Source organism: Sminthopsis crassicaudata, chromosome 2 (assembly GCF_048593235.1).
Source record: "Sminthopsis crassicaudata isolate SCR6 chromosome 2, ASM4859323v1, whole genome shotgun sequence".
Lineage (NCBI taxonomy): Eukaryota > Metazoa > Chordata > Mammalia > Dasyuromorphia > Dasyuridae > Sminthopsis > Sminthopsis crassicaudata.
The window spans coordinates 372,665,793-372,690,623 of NC_133618.1; the positions used below are offsets into that span (position 1 = coordinate 372,665,793).

Sequence of the window (24,831 nt, forward strand, 5' to 3'; positions counted from 1 at the left end):
CTTTCATGATCAAGGCATTTTCTTACTCCAAACAAGATGTTGCAGGATAATTTGTAGCATCATAATCTGTTGTCATAGTAATAATATGACATCAGTCAGACAAACTAGATTTATGGGAACATTGTAAAAATAACAAGCTCTTAATACATTGAACCAGCTCTGGGAAATAAAATGGAGGTCATATTCAGAAGGTAAGCCTAGAGTCATTATATTATAGAGCTGGTGGTTGTTAAAACAGTTTCTGGGAAAGAAGATTTTATTCTCAGTTTTTATGGATATGGATTTATCCATAAAAATATGATCAGATTCTTTCCTTAACAAATGGACCTGTTGCTCATGTGATTGGAGGGGAGAAGAGCCCAGTGGTTAGAAATCTTTGAAAAAAGAAATTGTTTGTCTCCTACTGGGCTGAATTCCCAATTCCCAGTATAAAATACTATTGCCTGCCTCCGGAGCCAAGACTATTTGGTACTTGCCTTTTTGTCATGTTTTCATCTACATTATTGCAACCATTATAAAGGATGTCTTGTTAGTGTTGTTTTCATGTGGATTATTTCTTACAGTCTTCTCAAATTTGTCCTGATTCCTCATATTTCTCACTGCTTTTAGTATAATAATATTTTATTGAACACTCACCTTCCTAGTTTCTTGGTGATGGTTGCTTTTTTAGGTTCCACAAAAAGAACTATAAAATTTTTGTTTTTATCTCACATCTTTTCTTCATCTCCTTGGATGCCTGGGAGGAGATTGCTGGGTCAGAGGATATGAACAGTATAGTGAATTTTCTCTCATAATTCCATTCCTCCCCATCCTTCACTAGACTAATTGGTACAAATCGAATGCCCCATCTCCACACCCTATAAGTGTGCTTCCTTATTTGCTCAATACTTCACCAACAGGTGAACTTTCACTTTTTAGTCATCTTTGCCAGTGCCCTGGCAAATAACCTCAAAGGTGTTTTAATGTGTATTTCTTTTATTACTAATGATTTTGAACTTTTTTGAATCATTTTAATTTTTCCTTGTGAAAAGTATTTGTTCATATCCTTTTGATCATTTCTCTACTGAGGAATGTCACTTCTGTATTTTGACTGTGGACCAGATGATTGCCAAAGTGCCTCTTGCTCAGATAAGCTATAATGCTAGAGCTGAACATTTTTCTTCCCATCTAACATAGTAAGTTTGATGAAACGGTGTAAACACTATCCTGTGCCTCATTTCTGCCCTGGAAAGTTTATCTAACTGTTGGGGAAAGGAGGAGGAGGAAAGACCTACAAAAATTTCATGTACAAAGGAAAAACTTAACTAAAATAATCAAGGTACTTGCTTTCCCTGTGGGCAAAAATGTCTCAAACTGGCCTCCTCTAACCTCCTGGAGGGGAGAGACTTAAACTTAAATAATGCATAACTGATTTAATTGATTACAAAAATCAATGTATATTGAAATATATATATATATACATATATATATCAAGAATCCTTGACTGACTCTTCAAGGCTTAATTCATTAATATTTTATTTTTTTCCAATTAGATGTAAACAATTTTAATCTTTGTTTCAATCTTTGTTGAATTCCAGATTATTCCATTCTCCCTCCCTTCTCCCCACATTGAGAAGGCAAGCAATTTGATAAAGATTAACACATGTTCAGTCATGCAAAACCCAGTAAAGCTGAACTCATGAACCACCTCATACTGGATGCTTTTCACAGCACAACAGATCAAAAGCCAGAAGAGACCTGGGGAAACCCCCAGTGGAAAAAACTGAGACCTGGAGAGGTTTCAAGACTTGAACCCAGGTTCACTCCTTCCACTGTCATGTTGCCTCCCATTTCCCCTTAAGTGATCCTCAATTGATCAATAAGTATCTATTGAGTTCATAAAATATGCCAAGTAGTTTGCTCAACTTTAGTCATAAATTCAAGAATGCAACAATCCTTCTCTTAAAATCTAGCAAAAAAGTAGACAAATATATGCAGAAGAAATGTTTTAAAACTTAATACCAAGTAATTAAAAACAAGTTAATTTGGAAGGAGGGACACAAACAACAGAAGGAATCAGCAATAGTTTCACTTATTTATTTTCATATTCTCATCTGAGGAGAAGGTAAACACCTAGAGTAGAGGAGTATATTATCCTTTTTTTAGGCTTTGTAACCTCAGTGCCTGGTTCATAAACAGGGCTTAATAAATGCTTTTTGGGTAGGTTGGATTGGTCAGGGTCCTTAATTGCCCAGCAGGACTGAGTTCCCACACCTGCTCTCTTATCCTCCTCTTATCTCTGCCCTAAATCCCACCTGTTCTCTTCTGGGGAGGGGGAGGAATAAGGGAGGAGAAGAAAGGGAGGGGAAAAAGGGAGAAAAGGAGTACAGTTTAGAAGAGAGAACAGGAGAAAAAGGAGGAGCCACTTTTCAGGATTGCACCCCTAAGGACTCTAACCCAATGATGGAGGGGACAGCTGAGGGCAGGAGAAAGAAGAGACCATCAGGATGCTACAGGAGAGTTTGGAGGCCACCAGGTCCAGGTAGCTGAATTTGGAGGGGTGGAATGTCTTTCTGAACAAGGACTTCTCTGGCCCCAGGGACTAGATGAAAACTCCTCTTATTCCATCTTGCCTAATTTGGGAGGACTAGAGGCTTGAACTCAGCCTTCCAGTCCAAGAAGATGCTCTGCTTACAATGAGGGAAGAAATTTCTTCTTAGACAGTTAGATACTCTCTTAGACATCTTTGAGGGTTCTTTTCCATTGCTAGGTCATTTGAATGTATGTTTATATATGTGTTTTTCTGACTGAATAGAAAGAAAATCTGTTTTCCCCCTGAAAATAATTAAGGAGCTATATGTAGTCTTCTCCCTCCAACAAACCAGGTGAACCAATAGCTCCCTCCCACCACTCACTCTAACCACTTGACTTTCTCAAGTTATGCAAGTAACTTTTGGGTAAGGTTACTTCACAGCTATCGCTTCTAGTCTCAGGAAATTTTGAATTCCAAATTGGCCATCACTAATAAATCTCCTACTTGTCCACTCTGGATGTACTCCACATTCCTTTACCAAGTGTTATATATAGGAGGTACTCAATGTGTTTTTGCTTTTTTTCCCATTAGCAGACACATGCGATCTGATGGATTCAGATAAAAGCCCAGATTTTGTGGAGAAATTGACTCACAAGTACAAGGTAAAAAAACATCTTTTTCTGAGGTGGTGGGAAGGTTTTTTTGGGTCAATGCTAGTCTCTATATAATTATAGGATCACAGGTGTAGAGCACTGAGGGACATTGGAAATCATCAAATTCAACCCCTTCAGTTTACAGATAGGAAAGCAAACACAGAGGGATTAAGTGACTTGCCCAGGCTCACACAGTTTGTAATTATTGGAGGTGGGATTTGAGATCTTGAAAATCTTTCCTTCCTCTGCTTGTCTTTGAAATGGGGGTCAATTTTGCAGCATATGTGAATTATTTTGAAATCTTGCATAGTTCCATTTGGAAACCTTATCACTTGATCCAAATTAGTCATACTGATTTCTAGTGTTATAAAGTTCTCTATTACATAGCTTTCCCTCATTTAAAGTGTAAGGGGCTCATGCATGGTTTTGTCCAGGAAATATGAAATGGTATTCACTAGACTCTATTTTAAACCAAGAAGTTATAAAGTTGCAGTTACTTTTGAAAAGATCATTTTTAACATTAACTATTGGAACTACAAAGAAATAATCGTAAGATTACAGTGTTTCAACCAAGTATTGCTTTGGAAGCCATTTTAAAGAAAAACAAAAATCATATTTCCATTATTATTGGAATATGTAGAAAATTTATGAGAAGGAAAAATATCTATTCCACGGGGTATAGACCTTGGATCTGTAAACTTTTTTTTTGGTTGTTTGTTAGGAAGGGTATGTCAATATAATTCATCTCCATTTTCTTTTATACATTTAAAAATATTTTTTGAGAAGTGGTTCATAGTCCTTCTAGAGAGGACTATGACACTAACAAGGTGAAGAAACCCTGATCTGGTCGATCATAGACAGATTGATCAACCAAGTATTTAAGTTTTAGTTTGAATTTTATAAACTTCTCTTTTTCTTTTAAAGCAAAAATGCAAAATCGAGTCAAGTACTGATTCTGAATCTGAGACCAATACAGAGGTAATGTCCTTGTCTTGACTGTTTTGTCCACAGCTCTTTTCCTCTTTTTGTGTTGTACTGGCCAGATTTTTCTCAAACTTCCTGATTTTCTCCTTCCCATCATATAAAGGAGCAGAATGGTGCTCAAATTTTTTTTTTTTTTTACTGCTTCTAGTGCTCTGATATTTAAATTAAATGTCATAAATCTTTTTATTTTTCCACTTTTGCCAATAAATATTTCCATCCCCTACTTCCTCAAAGCTTTTCTTATAATATAGTTTCCTTTCTCTTTCTAGGCATTTAGTAGTTTTTCCCCCCTCTAGTTTTGTTTTGGTTTTTGGTTTGGATGTGTATTCTCAGCCACACAACTTACTAATTATCATTATAGTTCTGATACTGTTCCAAAACTCCTAGTCTTGGTTTAGTGGTGCAGTGAGAGATTTAGTGACTTCTATTTTCTCCTAGAAAGTTTATATTCTGAATGACTTCACCTTTGATTTACAGTTCCATGAATGAGCTTGATCCATATGGTAAATCCCAATTTGGTTCCTAAAATCCATGGAAACTAATTCACATAGCAATATTTGCCATGGATCATTCATGTGTAGGCTGGAGTTGATTTTTCATGTGCATAAATAAAGAGCTATGTATGGAAAAGAAAACCAGTTACACATGATTGAGTCAAACTTTCTGAGCTCCAATAAACCTACTGTTTTCTTGTAGGTGGAGGTGAGAGGAAGCAAAGCTGGAACAAGTCTACTCATGCATGCAGACTTAGCATATATAATTCCTATTGTTAAGATATAATTACATAGGGACTTAGGTTTGAGGGGGAGCTCTAAGGGATGTGTAAACTAAGTAAAGGTGATCCTAACTTCAGTCATATTGGGTTAGCAGTTATTTAATTTACCTTCTGTTAACCCCTCAATTCTTTCTGCTGAATAACATTTAAAAATAGAAATACTACATATAGTCCAGAGTTTTACTTAGAAATAAAAGAAAATGTTCGTTAATCTTTGCGATTGCTTTGAAAACATTTCCGTGTTATATAAACGAGTTATTTTTCTGCACAAATATTAAACATTTTTTAGTTTCAACTTTTTGATTGAGAAACTTAATAACTCACCTAAGTGGTCACATCGATATTTGTTATATAATACATGATCATATTGCTGTAAAATAATCTTTTCCATCACCATTTCTGCTTTTGCTGTCCTCCTTTTAGTTCTCCAAAGGCTGCTAATCTTCTATTACTTGGATTATCTACTAGACAAGGATAAGAAAAATGTTCTCAATTTAGCTCTTGAAGGAGGATCTGCTCTAGATTTGCTTTACTGATACATGGCTCTTAATGCAGTCAAAAATAGCTGTGTGAAGTGTATATAATTTGTAAAAAATTGATTAATTCTCCATTAACACAAATATGTCTGTGTGTCTGATTCTTTTTTTCCTCCTGAGTATTTATTTGGATTTTGTTGGGGGCAGATAGGTGGCGCACCAGCTAGGATGGATAGAATGGATGGATAGAGCACCAGCCCTGAATTCAGGAGGACCCGAGTTCAAATGTGATCTCAGACACTTAACACTTCCTAGCTGTGTGACCCTGGGCAAGTCACTTAACTCAGGGGAAAAAAAGGATTTTGTTGCTATTCTTACTTATCTAGTGTCCCTTCTGGGCACTTCTCCCACTCAAACTTTACTTTAAGCTTGAGATGCATTGTAAAGATGTGACTGCTTCCTAAGTACTAAATTAATATTTTAGTGTCTAAGCCCCCATTGGTGTGCTTTCCATTGACATTCAGCCCACAGAATTAATTAACTTTTATTTTTTTAAAAATTCTTAGCAAATAATTCCAAAAAAGCAAAAAGATGCAATATATGAAAACATGAATCTGTTTCACTCTTAAACAAGCAAAAAAAACAAAAAAACAAAAAATAACTCTGATAAATTCAACTTCTTTCCAAACAATCCTCCTTGTCTGTGTTTATTTCACTCACCTGCATTTAAAACATTTTAAAAATGTTCCAATAGCCCTTCTCTTTTTTTCTTATTTTTTATCTTTTGGCATCATCAATTCTATTGTCATTTTCTCCTCCTTTCTTAACCTCCCCCCCTTGCATTTTTAACCATTTAATCTTTAAAAATGGAAAAAACAAAATGCTTGTAATAATCTAGTCACACCAAATATCCAGAGAGTGGTCGTGTCAAAAAAATCCATCTTTCCATTTGCACCTTGAATCTATTGCCTTTCTATTAGAAAGTGGACAATATCCTTTGCGGATCTTCTTTAGAAGCTTCTGGGCTATCACTTTGATCAGAATTTTTGTTTTTGAAGTTGTTTTTCTTTATAGCAAAGACATCAATCTTTACGTAATTTATTCTTCTGGTTCTGTTCAGTTTGCGTCAGTTCCTACTTCCAGGAATCTCTGCAATCCTCTTTTCTTAATTTCTTATGACACAATAATGTTCCATTACATACACATGCCATAATTTATTTGGTGGGCATAGTCTTCAAATTCCAATTTTTTCCTTTTCTCAATCAGGAGTTTATTTTGTTTTAAACTATTCTCTTAGTGGCTTTATCCTCTCCTTAAAACCTATCCCTCTTTTTCTGTCCCTGGCTTATTTCCCTATTTAAGTGTTATAGATTGCTATACCAAACTATGTGTAGGTCATATAAAAGGCATATTATTAAACTTTGTTCCAGAGAAGAGTAAAGTTCATCTGATGTCTCTTTCCCACATCTCTTCCTTCATGTTTTTGTATACTCTCAGACCTCCCGATTATATAAGAAAAAGTAAATTCTGCCCCTTTCTTTTTATGTCAGGGTATTCATTTTATCTTCACTACTTCTTTTTTTTCCCTTTAAAAAGCCTAGCAATAGAACATATGTACTCCCTTGTTCTCTGTTTCCTTTCTGAAGTCATTCAAGTTCTGAAGTATGTAATGCTTGTTTTTTTCCCCCTCTCTCTGTATATTAATTCTTCATCTTCCAATTAATTGCTCAGATAAATTTACTTTTTTAGGTAAGCCCTCTGTATTTTGAAGTTCCTATTAAAATTCTTGCCTTTTTATTTGGCAAGTCACAACCTCTGCCTGCCTCACTTTCTCATCTGTAAATGAACTGGAGAAAGAAATAGAAAATCACTGACAGTATCTTTGCCAAGAAAATTTCAAAAGGGGGTCATGGAGTCAGGCATGACTGAAAAATGATGGAACAAAGAATATATCCTATTTCATCAAAGATCCATTTCCTCCTGTAGAATTATACTCACTGATTAAAGACTCAATTTTTTATTTTCAGGTTATTGTATTCCTGGATCTCTTCTTGTTTTAGTAGTTGCTGTTAGGTCTTGTGTGTATCCTGACCATGGTTCCTAGCTACTCAGAACTTTTGGTAGGAAGGGACTATCTGAAGTATTTTTTTTCTCTAATGTGGAATCTCTGGGTTTTGGCTATGACATTCTTGGGACTTTTGTTTTTTGAGTTTATTTTAGAAAGGAATTGCTTTTTAAAGTTCATTTTGCCTTCTGGCTCTAATATATTAGAATATTTTTAATTTATGATTTCTTAGAATATAATGTTCAGGCTTCTTTTTAAAAAATATTTTTTAGAGATTTCAGTGATTTTTAAAATATCTCTTCTTGACTTGTTTTGCAGGTTAGTTATACTTGATAAGCATATATTTTACATTTTGAAAAAAAATTCAATCTTTTGGATTCTTAACTTCAAGAGTCATTGATTTCTCTGTGATCTATTGTCATTTTCAGCAAAATTATTTGGTTAAGGGTTATCATTCTAAGTCATTTATTTGCCTTTCAGTTACTTCTAGAGCTTTTCATATTTTATTTCTTGCTGCATTTTTTTCTTAGTTATCTACAAAGTCTTGGCAGAAAATCCTTTTTTTCCCTTCAATTTCTGTTTGTAATTGTTGTGGATTTTCTTGGTTAAGTTTTGAGGTTTCTCTGAACCTATTACCTTTTTTTGGCCTTTTTAGAGTGAAGTAACATTGTTTTTAAATGAGCTTTTAATTGATGTTATTTGTTTTTATATCACTATAATTTCCTACACCTACTTCAAGTAGAGAACTAATCCTATATAAGAAATTATATTTTTAAAGACAAAAAAGGTAAAAAAGAAAAGAGGGGGGAAATCTTCATAATTGATCAATACATTAAAAAAATCTGAAAATATGTGCAACATTGCATACTCCTGGACCTCCTGCATCTGCAAAATGCGGTGGGGTAGAGGTGTCTAGGTAGCTTAGTGGTTCTGGAGTCAGGAAGATCCAAATTCAAATCTAGCCTCTGACACACTAGTTATGTGACCCTGGGCAAGTCATTTAACTTCTATTTGGCTTGATTTCCTCATCTGTAAGATGAAGATAATAGTACCTATCTCCCAGGGTGGTTGTAAGGATCCAATGAAATAATTTATAATGCTTAAAAAAGTACTTGGTACATAGTAAGTTCTATATAAATATTAATTGTTATAGCTTTCAATAATATTATTATATCTTTCAAGCCATTACTGTTTTTCATAATGTTGAAACTGTGTGTATGGTTCTTTCTGATTATATTCTTGAAGTTACTCTGTATGTTTTCTTGGATCTGCTTATTTCATTCTGCTTCAATTCATATAGCTCTTTCCATGCTTCTCTGTATTCATCACATATATTTTTAATAGCACAGTAATGCTTTATTACATTCATGTACCAAAATTTATTTAAACTATTCCTCAAATGATGGGTTTGTTTCCAATTCTTTGTTGTCACAAGGAGTATTGCTATAAATAATTTGTATTTATGGGGGGGGTGTTCTTCTTACAATGGTTTCTTTGGGGATATAAACCTAGCAGAAGAATCTCTGGGGCAAAGGGTATAGATATTTTAGTCACTTTATTTTGGCCTTTTAGACTTTTTTTTTTTTTTTTTTTGGCCAAGGCCATTGGAATCAAGTGACTTGCCCAGGGTCACACAGCTAGGAGGTTTGTGAAGTGTTAAATGTCTGAGGCCAGATTTGAACTCAGGTCTTCCTGACTTCAGGGCTGGTGCTCTATCCACTGCACCACCTAGCTGTCCTGCCTTTTAGAATTTTTATAGGAACTTTGAAATATATCCTATTTCATATTAAAGATTCATTTCCTTCCATAGAATTTTACTCACTGTAACAGAACAAGTTACTCCTGATTATAAACCTATTTTTTTTTTAAACTTTCAGGTTATTGTATTTCTGAATCTCTTGTTTTAATAATTGCTGCTGGGTCTTGTGTATATCATGGCTTCCCCCTTCCCCCAGTTGTCTTGATTTGCATTCTCATCACTAATTTTAGCATTTGATTGTTAATAGTTTGGAATTATTTAGAGAACTGTTTGTTACCATCCTTTAACCATCTATCCATAGACCACTTATCCATTATTCCTTTTAAGCATCTTTATCTCCTGTACCCCTAATTCCTGAACATGGGGCTATCACTTTTGGCTCAGTGAGGTTATGTTGTGCCCTTTCAGAAAGGGAAGGGCCTAGGATTAGCAGGGAAGGTTAGCAGAAGCCCTTCCATGCCTGTTCCTTGGCCCAGCTTTGTGGTTTTCTTCATCTCTGAATTGATAATTACCTTAAGAAATTTTGAAATGGGCAGAGGGATGCCTGGTTCTCACCAGGAAAGACCATGAGTGGCAGAAGGAAACAGAGTGGCAATTACATTTTAATAATCACAGAGAATGAGAACAAAACACAGGAAATACAGAGACAAATTGGAAAAAAGTGGGAATGACACAGGCAGATGGTTTGGAGATGGGATAGCATGGGGAAAGGAGAGAGGCTCAGATATTACTCATAATCATGGATTAGAGTTGGGAACACTAGGCCGCATGAACCCATGGAAGAGTGCTTGGAGGCAGGAGTTTAAGGTCTCATTTTTATAGGGCTTTCTTTTCTTTTTTTATTTAAAGGGAAACAGACCAATTCCTATCTGTGCCATTTAGGAGTTAGTTCATTGACATACCTAAAACATTTCAGAATTAGTGGTAAAACTTCAAAATTAATACATCTAGATTATTAATCCAGAATTATCAGCATCTTTTTATGTTTGGGTCTGGAGCTGTGGAGGTCTGGATTTATCTGGAACATACATATCATAGCACCAGACCCTGCTAACTAGCATATATGGTTAATAAAGAATATAATTCATAAATTATGCTTCTTTGATTTTTTTTTTTTTTGAGATAGTTTGTATGTGACTTCCAGATTTCCCTTTGCACTCTTATTTACTGCTATTGCCCTTCTTATTCTTTTTTTTACTCACTATTTCTAAACTTTTACCAAATATACTGGACTAGAAGCAGGGTGGGACCAGAATAAGATGCAATTTTAAAAATAATAATAGCTTTTCATTTTCAAAATACATGCAAAGATCATTTTCAATATTCATCCTTGCAAAACCTTGTGTTCCAAATTTTTCTCCTTCCTTCCTCTTCTTTTCCCTTTCCTAGACAGCAAGTAATCCAACACAGGTTAAACATGCAATTCTAACAATGGAGTTTTAACACAACCTCCCAGACAATGGATAGTTGTGCAGAAAATTATAGCCTCTCTTTTTCTTTGAATACTCTTTTGGTTTCAGGGTCAAGTCTCCTCCATAAGAGACTTCACTCTTAACTTATACCATCTAGTACATTTCCCAAATCTTTATACAGTTCTATGATTCAGAGTTCTCCATTAAAAAAAAAAATAGCTCTCAGTTTTTCCTATAGGTCTTATTCAAAAGAGCATCTGGGAAACAAAAATACTGAAGTAATCTATACATTAGTAACAATCCAGCTTTCAGTCTTATTCCATTCAAACTGCTTTCTCTAGTGGTCTCTTAGTAGGCACATTCAATTTTTTTCTCAATCCTCATTCTCTTTAATATTTCTGCAGACTGAAGCTATCAATCTCTCCTTATTGATCTTCTCTTCTCTCTAGGTTTTTAGTATACCAGTCTCTCTTGGTGATCCTCCTATCTAGGTGACTACTTCTCACTCTCTTCTGGTTGTCTTCTAGATCATGTCCTTTAACCATAGCTGTGACTTGGGGTTTTGTTCTAGGCTTTTTTCCCTCCTTCTTCTGTACTACTTTACTACCATCTCTATGCTGATCATTCCAAAATTTACTTATCTTGGCCTGGTCTTTCATATCCCCAGCTAAACTATCTTAATCAACTTAAATTGGACATCCATTGGACTATTTGCATTATTAATTGGATCTGTTATGGACCTAATTTTAATTGGTTTTTAACTGCTATACAGGAATCCTTTTATTTTTATTTGATTATCACATTTCCCCACAGCCATATTAATTTCTTCTCAAATCTCTAGTTTCCCAACCCTCTAACAGGTAATTCTGATTTTTTTTTTTTTGTTTTCTTTCATTCTCATTTTTCCCCTTCAATAGTCGTTTACATGTATTTGGACAAATAAAGAATTTTCAATATTATTTTTGTAAGATTTTGTGTTAGAATTTTTTTTCCTTCCTTCCCTTACCTCTACTGTTCCCAAGACAACAAGCAGTCTGATATAGGTTAAATATGCACAATATTTATCATGTTTTACAAGAAATCAGATAAAAAAGAAAAAGCCATGAGAGAAAATAAACACCAAAAAAAGGTAAAAATAACATGCTTTGATTCACATTCAGTTTTCATAGTTCTTTTCTGGCTCTGGATGACATTTTCCACCCCAAATCTATTGGAATGGTCTTGTGATTTCTATTTTATGAGACTATCTGATATAAGCTGATTTTCCCACTGTTGTTCAATCATTTTTTAGTCTTGTCCAATTCTTCATGAATCCACTTGAGGCTTTTTCTTGGCAAAGATAACTGAAGTAGTTTACCATTTCTTTTTCCAGCTCTCGTTAGCTGGTGAGACAATTGAGGCAAAGAGGATTAAATGACTTGATATGGGTCAAATAGTTAAGTAAAAGTGTTTCAGGCTGGATTTGAATTTGAGAAAATGCCTTCCTTATCTTAAGGCGCTATGTCCTATCCACTATGCCCTATCCACTATGCCACCTAGCTACCCATTATCCCTATTAGACATTTCAAAACTATATATATTTCATCATCTCATTTTTTTTTTAGGCTCAGAAGATAACAAAATCCTATTTAAAAAAATTATTTTATTTATTTATTTATAATTTTTTTTTGACATTATATATGCATGAGTAATTTTTTTTTATAACATTATCCCTTGTATTCATTTTTCCAAATTATCCCCTCCCTCCCTCCACTCCCTCACCCCGATGACAGGCAATCCTATACATTTTACATGGGTTACAATATAACCTAGATACAATATATGTGTGTAAATACCATTTTCTTGTTGCACATTAAGTATTAGATTCCGAAGGTATAAGTAACCTGGGTAGATAGACAATAGTGCTAACAAAAATTATTTTATTTAAAAAAATAAGAAAAAAGAAAAACAGAAAAGGAATCCTAAACAAAATAAAATAAATTGTCCTATATGTCCAGCAGAACATCAGGGAGGATCCAAAATATATAACAAAAAATTAACAGTTCAAGAAAATATATATATCAGTAGAAGAAATTATATTCATGAATGTCCATCTTTTCTTTACTTCCTTGTAAATTGTTTCGTCTTCTGCTGTGCACCTTTTTTACTTTATTTTTCCTCCCTTCATCCCCCCCACTCTACCCCCAAGTAGGCTACAATTAAGAAAATATATATTTATGCGTACATATATAGCTCCTCCCTCTCCCATATAACTTTCCTATCCCTGTTGATTCTTTGCTTTACTTTTGCTTCTTAACTTACATTGCTATTACTTAACCTTCCCTGACCCAAGGATTCTTCCCTTGTCTTTCTTCCCTCACCTTTGCCTCTCCATCTGCTCATCCCTCCCCTCTAATTTCTTTAGATTTTGGAGGGTGCTATACCTTTCATGGTATATATGTAGTGTTGCCTATTTAACACATTCCTGAGTTTTTAAAACTAAGAGCCCTTCTCCACTCTCTAATGCTTCTGTATCAATTCTTCCTCTGTACCTCATTTACATATCATAATTACTATTTTTATCTTAATTCTGCCCCAGTCTTTCTTTTGAGCTATCCTGTTATTGATGTTAATCTTAAACATACGGTATACATTTCCTATGTATTTAAAAAACCCAATTTGTCCATGTTTAAGTTCCTTGAAATTGATCTTTGATATTGACCCGTCTATGTTAAATTTTCTATTATAATAGTTCAGATTTAGTTGATAGAAAGTCCTAAAAATTTGAAGTTCATTGAATGTTCACTTTTTTCCTGTTCAATATTATAGGTAATTTTTCTGGCTATGATGTTTTTGACTGCAGGCCTAGGTCTTTTGATTGTCAGTTGATATGATTCAGGACCCTGTGGTCTTTTATTATTGCTGCTATGTCCTGTACAATTAGAATTGTATTTCTGAATTTTTTTTCCCTTTATTTCTTGCAAAATTTTCTCTTTGATCTGAGGGTTTTGAAATTTGGCAATAATATTCCTATGTGTTTCCCACAAAGGATCTTGTTGAGGTGATTTTTTTTTTTCTATCATTCCAAGACAGTTTTTCTTGTATTATTTATTATTGTATATTTATTATTGCATTATTGTGTCAAGTTTTTTTTTTTTTTTTTGATAACTTTCAGGCAGTCCAATTATTCTTATATTTTCTCCACTTGATCTGTTCTCCAGATCTGTCATTTTTCTTATAAGATGATTCACATTTTGTTCTATCTTTTCATCCTTATAATCTGTTGTTTTGTTATATTTTGGTCTCTCATAGCTTCACTGACTTCCCCTTGCCCAATTCTAATTTTGAAAGAATTATTTTCATCTGAGACTCTGTATCTCCTTTTCTAATTGGTTAACTTTTTTTTTTTTTCTTAATGTTGTTTTTTTGGATTGTTTTTAGTTTTAGTTTTAGTTTTTCTTCAATGTCTGTCTCATTTGATTTCTAAATACTTTTTTTGAATTCTTTAAATTCTCTCTGTTAGAAGCTTTTTTAACTTCAGTGTCCTCTTCTGAAGATGAACCCTAAACTTCACTATTCTATAATGGGGGGGTTCCTTCCTTTTTGCCAGTTCATTAATTTTTTTAAAAATAAGAAGTATTAGTGTAAGCACCTCTAATCAGGGGTAGGGGGAAGGTATATCTAGCTTCACTTGACCTCTCCTCTCTTACCTGGAACCCCAAACCAAGAGCTCTATTCTTCTGAAAGTGCCTGTGGTGTCCCTACCCCTCTGCCTCTGTACTCACACCAGGTATTGGTTCCTTCTCACCCAGGGCCCTGTTCCTGTAGCACAGGTGTGCCTGGCTTTTTTATTAGCCAAGGTTCACTTGGTCTTCCCAGATTCAAACTCTGACTCCACCAACTATCCAAGAGGTGAAAGTTTCTGTGGTTCCTGCTGAGGCTTGTACAGGGCTCCCCTCTTGGTGTTTGTTCTGAGCTAGCCTGGAGGTTTTTGCACTTCACTAGGGTTAATCTTGGCCTGGGTCTTTCTTTTTTTTTTTTTTTTTTTTTTTAAGTTCTCAATAAATGTTTATTGAATTAATTTGTTTTTTATGAAGTACTAATTTGACCATAGGATACAGAGATGACCTGAAAAGCAGTCGTTTACAGCTAGTAGTAGTAAATAACACACTTTCATAGCTTAACTTTCTATTGCTTATTATGATGCTTCTCACAAATCTGTGAGGCAACCAACAATTTGAAGCATAGAGAGAAAATAAGAGGGAGTCACTAAGCTCTAAAGAGCTAGCAGAGACTTCAGACACTCACCAGAAACACAGGTATCTGTGGAGCTATTCTTACAAGTGACTAATTCTTAGGCTACTGGTAAAGGAATATTTTTTAAATGTTTCTTCCTTCCTTCCTTCTTTCTTTCCTTTTTTTTATTATTTTTAAAATTTTATAATTATAAAATTTTTTTTGATAATATATATGCATGAGTAATTTTTTTTATAACATTATCCCTTGTATTCATTTTTCCAAATTATCCCCTCCCTCCCTCTACTTCCTTCCCTAGATGACAGGCAAATCCCATACATTTTACATGTGTTATAGTATAACCTAGATACAATATATGTGTGTAAATCCAATTTTCTTGTTGCATGTTAAGTATTAGATTCCGAAGGTATAAGTAACCTGGGTAGATAGACAGTAGTGCTAACAATTTACATTCACTTCGGCCTGGGTCTTTCTTCAGATCCTGTAGAGTTATACCAAGAGAAAGTCTGTTTTTGGTACAAGTTTTCTTGATTATTTTCCCCAGTCTAAATTCACCTGAGGTGCAAATTTGTTCTATTTGTGGGGAAAATCTGGAGAGCTTGAAATTTACCAATCTTTTCTACCATCTTCCCAGAATCATCCCCCCAACCAGGTCCCTCTTGCCAGGTTCTTCTTTTTGCCCTTTACCACATTCCCTCCCATTTTTTGGGCAGCTTGCTCCTTTATTCCTCTCTTCTTTCTATCTATTCAACCCCTCTCTTTGTACTAATTCCTTTCCTATTGCCTGCAAATAAAGCTTACAAATGAAAAGCTGTCATCATTAAAAAGCTTCTATTCATCTCCCCAAACTTTCCTTTAACATATTACCTTTTATTAGTGGGAAAAATTGGTTCCAAAATCAGAAAAATCTGGTTCAAATCCTGCCTTTTGCTCATGCTGACTGTGCGACTGGGCAAATCACTTAACTTTTTTGTTCTGGAGGCAACACTATAAAATTAAGTTGCTGCAAAAGTTGCCAACCTATACTAATAGAGATATTTACTCACCTGGGAGTTCCTAATACCAATGAAACTCCAAGGTTGAGTCTCTCTCCTTATTACCAGAAAAAAGTGTGATGTCCAGTGGACATCATTAAAAGTGGTACTGTGCAAGAGACACAAGAATGAGCCAAGTGAATATCAAGTTTCCTCATCTCTATATACTTTCTTGTTCTGCTTCACAAATAGCTAAACAGTTATTCCTTCCACATCATGGGAGTTGTAGTATTTCTGGTCTGGTTCTCCCTTCATAGTGGAGAAAAAGTCAGAATTTTTTTTCTTTTTTTTTTTTCTTGGTATTCATAACTATATATATTTATAACAATATATTTTAAGTGTTTTATGATTAAATAACTGACAATAGAAAATATCCAAGTATATGTATACATATATATATATATATATATGTATATATATATATATATATTTCAAGATTTTCAGAAGGCATACAACTTATGGAAAATATTATTCATTGAAAACATTTTGATCCATAAAATATAGAAGAAACATGCTTAAACTAACACAAAATCAAAATAACATTAACATTTCAAATATTTTTCTGATGCTACTATTGAATCAAATGCAATGTTTTAGATAGTAAGTCACTGAAAAGTCGGAATTTTTTCTTTTTCTTGTAGGGGGTCTTTACGGTATTTAAAAAAATGTTCATATTATACAATACTACACATATATTTTATGCATTTCTAAGTTTCTAAACCTTTTCTGTGTTGTCTGCTGGCTTTCATTTTGCAGCTTCTGCAAAACTTACCTAAAATTCTCATTTAATTTTTTTATACCAATCTGCAATGTATTGAAACCACAATGGAGAAAGTTGCAATGTGGAAGGTATAACTGTAATTTTAAAAGTATTCAATGACTTTTTCCTTTGGTATAAATCTGGGAGCTAATTTCAGAGCATTCAAAATAAAAAATACATTTTTTCCTGTCTAGAAATTTGCCTAATTAGATAAGAGTGCTTAGAATGAACTATATCCATGGAAAACATGTTTTAAAAGGAAATAAACTTTGTAGTACGTTTGTAATTGGAGTATTTTTCTTACAGGGCACCTTCACGCGAAGATTCTTTAAAAAAGCAAGTGACATGAAACTTCAAGTAGGTTTGTGTTTGTGATAGTTTCATTCCTACTGGTTCCCATTCCCCCTCCTCTATGTATATGTTTGTGTTCTTGTACTTGTGTGTCTTAGGAAGAATGGTGTGTGTGTTGTGGGTCCCCCTGGTCAAGTAGACTTAAAACAGTGGTGGTTAAGGGATCTCTTCTAACCTGGAAGGAGGTCTGGAGTAGAGGATACCTGAGATATAGGTCCTTACCTCTATTTTGTTCTTGATATTTTCACAAGAGAACTTGATAGTCTAGAACAGTGGAATGAATCTGAGAAGATAACATTTAATAGAGATAAATTATGTAAAGTCCCTATACTTGGGTTTATGAACCCATCTTACTCTGGTTAGCAACATGAGGAAGTTTTGGACAGACAGTTGTTCAGGTGAAAGGAAGACCTAAATTTTCTCTTGGTATGAGTTGAAATTCTGAGGGCGACATAGCAGCTTGTAAAACTACTGGGATCATAGGCTACGTTAAGGGAAGCATGATTCCCAGAACAAAGGAAGTTCTGCTCCTCTATATTGTGTGATGCCATATTGTGGGAAAGCTGTAGATGTGAAAGAGCATGTCTGGAGGAGGCAACCAGGATAGGGAAGGCTAGAGACTTTGTCATGTTGGTTGAAAGATTGAGGGATATTAATTTAGAGTAGAGAAGACTTGGGGGGGGAGGTAGGGGTAAAAGGGAGACATGTTGGTTGTCTTCAAGTAGTTGAAAGACTGCCATGCAGAAGAGGAATCTGTTCTTGATTTCAAAGGCCAGAACTAGAAATCATGGATGTTCGTTCATTGCTAAAATTCCAATTTGAACACTAACTTTCTAACAATTAGAATTGTCCAACTAATAGTGTCCTCACTGATAGTGGAGGCTAGATGACTACTTTTCAGGGATGACATAGGTGGGACTTTACCTGTTTCAGAGAAGGTTTGGATAGACAATGTTTGAGGGCCCCATTCCAACTCTGAGATTCTTTGATTTTAAAAATTAAGTCCCCAAAATATGGAAAATGGGGAGTATCTCTATCCAGAGAACTTGACTTTTAGGACATCTCAAGCCACTTTTCTAATGCTTTATTATAAAGCTACCTTGTGGTATTTTCTTTTTGACACTATTTTTAATGAAGTAAAAAAAAAATAAAAATCCACCTTCCCGAACCATGGCTGATCAAAGGCAGGACAGGCGTAGCTGCATCCGTGAAGCATTCAGTGTTATCAACACCAGGGTTGGCATCAAGAAGAAACAAAGAAAAATGCTCCATCGTTTTAAGGTGCTGCTCCTACTGCTTAAAATCCTTTTCTCTCCTGTAAAAGTGTGGGGTTCTCTGTGGCGGGGGTTGGAATTGGGGGGGAGGGCAATGATATATGAGAATGGGATGTACAACTGGAATAGAAATCCCTAAATTTTGAGTCTTCCTGGAAGCATTGCTCTAGAGAGCGTTTGGTTCCTTCCTCACAAATCTTGTTTTCTCTTTCAAAATTTTCGTGAGGGGATTTCCAATCCCAAGTGCTTATGATGCGCCAAGAAGTTACTTGTTAAATTTCTTGTTACTTGTAATTCCCTTACCTCCTTATTTCTTTCATTTAGAGAAAAAGAAATACAAATTTAAATTTCTTGACAGTGTGATATAATGCAAAGAATACCAGTTTACTAGTTAAGATAGCTGGATTCTGTTCTTTACCCTGATGTGTGTGACTTTCATCCAATCAAAAATTGTGTCTGAGCCTTTGGTTATTCATCTCTAAGGAGGCTGAATCAGGCTATTTCTAAGGTCACTTCTGGCTCTAAAAGTCTGTGATTCATAAAATTCTCTGCTATTGAGCATGAAATCAGACCACAGACCAGCTTTAGTACAGAATATATACTTATTTTAAAATCTGTCAAAGTGTTCAAAAAATGCTCCCACCCTAAGACTTTGTTTTTTTGACGTGATATTTAGGTTTAAGTTTTTAGATCTTTAAGAAATGCTTTGTCAAAGGCATTCCCCTAAAATGTTTTTCTCTAATTACCTTGGGTTGGCCCCATTTTTTGGTGGGGCCTTAAGCACCATAGATAATTGTGTGGGAGGAGGCCATTCCCTGATTTCCCTCTCCTTTCTTGGGCCCTGACTTGTGCAGCAGTAGTTTTGAATACTAAGGTGCTGGAAGTCTTTCTTGATAGTAAAGAGTGTTCAAGCCTCTTTTTTTCCAGGGCGATCACAAAAAGAATCGCATGGAATTTGCAGAAGGTATCATAAGAGAGGTAGGTTGACTTAGATTTAAAAAACTGACAGCATCTTAGAGTATTTACTCTGTTTAAGTATTAGATAAATGTAGTGTTAGCCTATGATAATTTGAGATAAGTAGGCACATAACTGGATAAGAAATGGCAATATTAATGGAAAATATTTTGCTTTCTCTAATGGTTCCCTCCCCTATCATCCTAGGCAAATTTTGGAAGAACGTAATCTGATGGTTGGGATATAAATTTGGAAGTACTAGGTAAAGATAAGGCAAGTCCTAATATGGGTACCAGAGGCCTTCCCTGAGCCTGAGTTTTCTCATCTATAAGAGGAGAATCTTGGATAAGAAAAACTCTTTCACTTCTAAAATTTTATAAAGACTTTTCTACCTCATGATTTATGGCTCCATCATCTTTCCCTCTCTCTTTTCTAAGTATCTTGTCTCCTAAAATATACCCTTGTAGCCATGTCTGCCATTTCCATTTGGATGAAACTCTTGACAAATGTCTCCGTACTATGAGACTCGGTCAGAAGGGCAAAGCAATGGTAGGAGAACATGAAGAAGTTAGGAGTCAAAAGCAGAGCAAGATAGAGTTTCATGCTTGGTACATCAGAGTCACTTCAATCTTGCCTTCAGAACTCTTCCCACCTACAAGGGGAACTGGACTTGGCAACTAGTTGCCTCACTTGGAATCAGGGTCCCATTAAGATGATCTTCCTCTGCTATTCATGGCATTTCCCATCCTGGAAACTGTTCTTGTCTTTTCTTCCCTCCTCATGCTAATGATCTCTTAGAGATTTTTCTTAGCAGTCTCCTTTCCTCAAGTGAAAGAGATGGGCCAGAATCTATTATAGTTGTAGCTTTTAGAATAGTCTGCTTTCACTTTTCTTTGAGAGGTTTACTTTCTGCAGGTATATGGGAAGGAAACAGTCAAGGGTACTTTGGCAGCTAGAGGAAGAAGAAAACTTTTTTTGATCTATCATTATACCTAGTTGCTATGGAAGCTGCTTTTAGGGCATCAGGCAGATGTTTTCCATGATCCTTGATATATTTTGAAGAAATCTCATTTTGGGAAATAGTCAATCTAATAGTATTTTTTTTAATTAAAAAAGAAATGTAGCTAATAGAGTATGTTGGGGTTCAAAATATACATATTAGTTTAGCTACTTTGGAAAAATAAAAAATAATAATAATTAACATGAGATGATTTTGAACATGGACAGGAGACGATTGGGTACAAGTACTTGTTTATATAATCAAAACACAATGAATGAACTTTTCAGATATCTCTTTGTACTAAAATCCCTTCCTTTACCCATTTTGAGTTAAAATAGTGCTATTCACATATGAATCAATTTCTAGATTTGACTAGACTTGTAGGCTATTGATATCTGTATTTGTTTTGTGGGAAGATGACATTAGGCACAACTAAAGACATTTCTACTTTGAATGTAATACATTATTGAAACTCTACAAATTCATTTATCTATAGATATTTGTGGATTTGTAGATTGACAGATGTAACATAACACATATATGGGTTTTTTGTGTGTATACATATATACATATTTTATACATATTATATATGCTATAGTCTCTATGTGGATGCTGTGGTGCTATGAACATGTTGGTTTATTTCTTTTCTTACGGGGGGATAGGAGGGAGTATTATATCAAAATAATATTTTCAAAACTTTAAACTACTAACCTTGGGAATAGATGTTAAATAATATAATACTTGTTGGTTCAGTAAAAGCCATTTTGGTACCATCTGTTAGCAAAGTTAACCAATCATATGGAATGAAGTGTTTTTGTTTTTTAATCCACCTGTGTATCAAACTGTATACACAGCACAGCCAGAGAAAAGCTAAGGAAGAATAAATAGAAAATTGCAGTACTTATGTGAAAGGGGAAAAGACAACTACTAGCAAGTTATCCGTAGTTCACTGGTCCATGAGGCTGTGTTATAGTGCCATCTTCTGGTTAAGGATGAGGAGGAGAAGATCTAAAATATGTATATATCCGGATATGGGTCTCATTCATGTCTCATTACTTGTCCAATCCAAACAGTTCCTGAATTGTGTCAAAAGTCACAAAGTTAAAGCATTAAATTTGAGAGTAGATCACAATCTGCTTAACTGACAATAAATGTCAGATGTTTGTTCATTACTATTTCAATTTTTAAAACTTTTAGTGTTTCCTTGATTTATTTTCCTTCTACAATGTAACATGAAAGTGGCCTTTCTAATAAATGCTTCCCCCTAGAACTGTGAAGGAAACAAGTGATACAAAATGCTAGACATCTCATCATCTTCATAAAAAGATGCTGGACACATAGATTTGATATGTGGTTTGTTTTGAATTGATATAGAAAGAGACATCTATATGGCTGGCACTTGGCCCTGGTACAAGTTAAATTATACCAATCATAGTGAGATCATTTAGATTTCCCTGGTGTGATATTCAGTTTTGCTCTATTGGATTTTTTAACTGAATAGGCAAGACTGATGCAAAAAGTTGACTAAGTCAATAATATTGAAAGAAATTATTTGTACCTATGGGTAGTTTCATAAAAATTTTGATGTGGCTAGAAACTGACTTTTCAAAATAAATTTTGTTATAGTTTTTAGATCCTTATGATGGTGACTCTGAAGATGTACCAAATCTTTCAGACTGCAGCTTAAATAATTGTTCCCTTGGGGACATAAGCTGCAATGGAGTTTCAAATTCACTGAACTCACGTATCCCAGAAGAGGTTGCTATTGAAGAGTCTACCTTTCTGAAAAGTCCAGAAATTGCCAAATGTACCAGCTGGACTTCTCCAACATTAGAAACAAATGATGTGTACATGCAGCCAATGAGTGAATTGAAATTGCCATTAGAGATCATCAGTCAAGAGGTGAGAGATTGTTCAACAAGACTTTCAGAGCCAGCTGGATTGTCTGTGGATTCTAGAATAGTTACTCAGGTACAGGGGCCGAGATTAGAACATTCCTGGTTCATGAATATTGATCCTCCTAAACCTGTAAAACACTTGGAAAACGTAGGAAGAGTGCCCTTGCAACCTGCCAGGCTCATGTATGATAAGGACATTAAGTTGTACAAACCATCACTGTTCAAGAGAAAACTGGAACTACCACATTCAGAGTGTGAAAAAATTAAAAGAAAGAAACAGCATATGGCATAAGCTAAGGTAAGTTGCTTTCTCTCATTCACTGAATTCTAAAGCAATTTAAGAAAACATGATTCATCTCTGATTCTTACAGAAAGTCATTGAAGTAATTGTTCCATGATGGACTTCACATGTGTTACCTTGAGTCTTTAGTGTGACTTTTAAAGCCATTTAATTGTGACTCCCCATGGATTCATTTTCATTTGGCTTGCTCCGAATCTGATTCTATTTTTGCTTCCCATACACGAACAGTTTCACATGTGTATATTCATATGTGAAAGACACTCATATAGAAATTATATAAATATGAATACACATATATAAATCTGTTATTTACCTCCAATAAATCTATACACACGCAAGATGGTTATATCTCTGTGTAGATATATAAAAACACAGGCACCATACACTATGTGTTTACCTGTATATGTAAATGTGGCTGCATAAGTAAATGTATATCACACACACATACACACACACACACATATATATATAATGGTTACATCTATACACAAGTAAGTTATGATACACATATACAACATACACACACTGTTACGTGCATAGTGTACAGGGACACACGTATGAGGCAGCCTGGATACATGGCCTTAGAGCCAGAAAGACTTGCCTTTGAACCTTGCCTCGATATATCCTGGTTGTGAGTCCTAGGCAGATACTTAACTTTTCAGGGGCTGGTAGATGGCTCTTTGTGTCCTGCCTTAGTAGAGGAATTCTTTATCCTGGAGTTTCTTATGTAATGACAGTCCCAGGCCTTTCTTGTGTGTGTGAATAAGAGATGCTACATATTGCATGTGGGTGTGTTTAGTAGAAAGGGTACTGAATTTGAAGTCAGGAACTTGAGCTAAAATCTTGTTTCTCTGTGACTGGACAAGCTTCTCTTGATCTCAGTTTCCTCCTTTATAAAATTGAAAGACTGGACTAAATAATTGTATTTTGGGGGGATTTAATATATGAATGATTTGAAATGCGTCACTTTTCCTTGAAAATCCTCCTTTGTTATGGTGACAGAGATGATTCCACGTTCTGGAGAGCTTGGCTAGATCACACGGAGCTGAGAAAGCTTTGAGCGTGATCTAATGATGGTCTCAGGACCAGCTCAGCTGAGTGCAAAGTAGGTTTTGTCACTACAAAACGCCATCAGGCAAAGAACTTTTTGGCCCCAGAAATTTATTGAAATCATCATCCACTGAAGCAAAAAAGTCTTGAGACTTTTTTTTGAACTTTTTGACAGCCTGTGAAGCATATAAATCCTTTTTTTTTTTTTTTTCAGAATAACATTTTTAAACATTAATTTAAAGCAGAATAAAATACTTAGGTAATAAACTTGCTTGTATTGACATATGGTTTAGCCAAGCATTAAATTTACCAAGTTCATAGACAACCCCCTTCAAACATTCTTCATAAATCTTTGGGGGGGGGGTCTGTGGAGTCTGCATTGGTCAGAGAAATGCTCATGTCAAAGAAATCACAGATTGGTTTGGGTGTTTTTTTTAAGCATTGATGACCAATAGGTTACTCACTTGACTAATTGAAACCACAAAGTGTTATAGAAAGCTATTGAGCATTTCAGTCTCTCTAAAAACAGTGAAACCTAAATCAGATGTCACTAGATTAATTCAGAGAGACTAGAGTCAAGTTCAAATGATCAAATATTAAAAAAAAAAAAATAGTGGCAGCTAGGAGGTGGTACAGTGGATAAAGCACCATCCCTGAAGTTAAGAGGACCTGAGTTCAAATGTGACCTCAGTCACTTAATACTTTCTGGCTCTGTGACCCTGGACAAATCATTTAACCTCAATTGCCTCAGCAACAAATAAATAAATAAATGAAATTTTATCATTTTGGTATTAAACACTAAAATTAATAAAGTTTTAGTATCAGTCTCTACTGTTAAGAATGGATAAGAATTTTAAACCATGGATAAGAATGTGAGAAAGTACCCTGTACTTATTTTTAAAAAATTCCTCAATTATTTAATTTATGCTTCTGTTAAAAAATAAACTTTCAGCCTACATGATCCAGGTTATCACAGATTGTTGTTAATTAGTAAAATCTGAAATAATGTACTTTTGTCATTTCTTTCCCCTCCCATTTCCTTCCCTACCTGTAATGATTTGCTATGGTAAGCAAGCTTATAGTTGCCCGGTCAGTAAAGTGAGTGTCCTGTTTCCTTTCACAGCTGCATCTGAGACTCAAGTTTTCATCACTGAGTTCAGTGACTGGCTTTTTGCTGGTTTCAACAACAGCCAACTTCTCAAGAAGTGCCAATAAAATGAAGCCAATGAAAATGAGTTGTGTGAATTTTTTAAGGAGCTCTGGGTATAAGGATGGAGGTATTGACAGATACGAGGGTATGCATGGTCTCATTGGGGGATTCTTTTATTTACAAATT

At 34.9% G+C, this 24,831-nt stretch overlaps 1 protein-coding gene across 15 annotated transcripts; it reads left to right on the top strand.

The window, feature by feature from the left end:
* Positions 1-64: 64 nt before the first annotated feature.
* Positions 65-24,727, top strand: LOC141556689 (uncharacterized). 15 transcript variants are annotated; one of them, XR_012486601.1, is made up of 8 exons: positions 65-191; positions 3,104-3,174; positions 4,090-4,143; positions 16,973-17,023; positions 18,155-18,298; positions 19,146-19,269; positions 21,873-22,442; positions 24,619-24,727. XR_012486601.1 is itself a non-coding variant. In XM_074291240.1 (8 exons), exons 5-7 carry the CDS (start codon positions 18,188-18,190, stop codon positions 22,434-22,436), a joined length of 726 nt encoding a protein of 241 aa, XP_074147341.1. In that variant the 5' UTR covers positions 78-191; positions 3,104-3,174; positions 4,090-4,143; positions 16,973-17,027; positions 18,155-18,187; the 3' UTR covers positions 22,437-22,442; positions 24,619-24,727. The 15 variants fall into 15 exon arrangements, 9 of the variants coding, with proteins under 9 accessions (XP_074147341.1, XP_074147339.1, XP_074147343.1 ...); XR_012486603.1 differs by having other exon boundaries at positions 78-191; positions 16,973-17,027; XR_012486604.1 differs by having other exon boundaries at positions 78-191; positions 16,973-17,027; positions 19,149-19,269.
* The last annotated feature ends 104 nt before the right edge of the window (positions 24,728-24,831 follow it).

Bases quoted from the DNA above. Each gene is read 5' to 3' on its own strand.
- LOC141556689 (XM_074291237.1), top strand. From the start codon at position 2,440: ATGATGGAGGGGACAGCTGAGGGCAGGAGAAAGAAGAGACCATCAGGA. The intron at 2,522-3,103 runs GTAGCTGAATTT...TTTTCCCATTAG, and splicing joins TTGGAGGCCACCAGGTCCAG to CAGACACATGCGATCTGATG. The intron at 17,024-21,872 runs GTAGGTTTGTGT...ATTTTGTTATAG, and splicing joins CAAGTGACATGAAACTTCAA to TTTTTAGATCCTTATGATGG.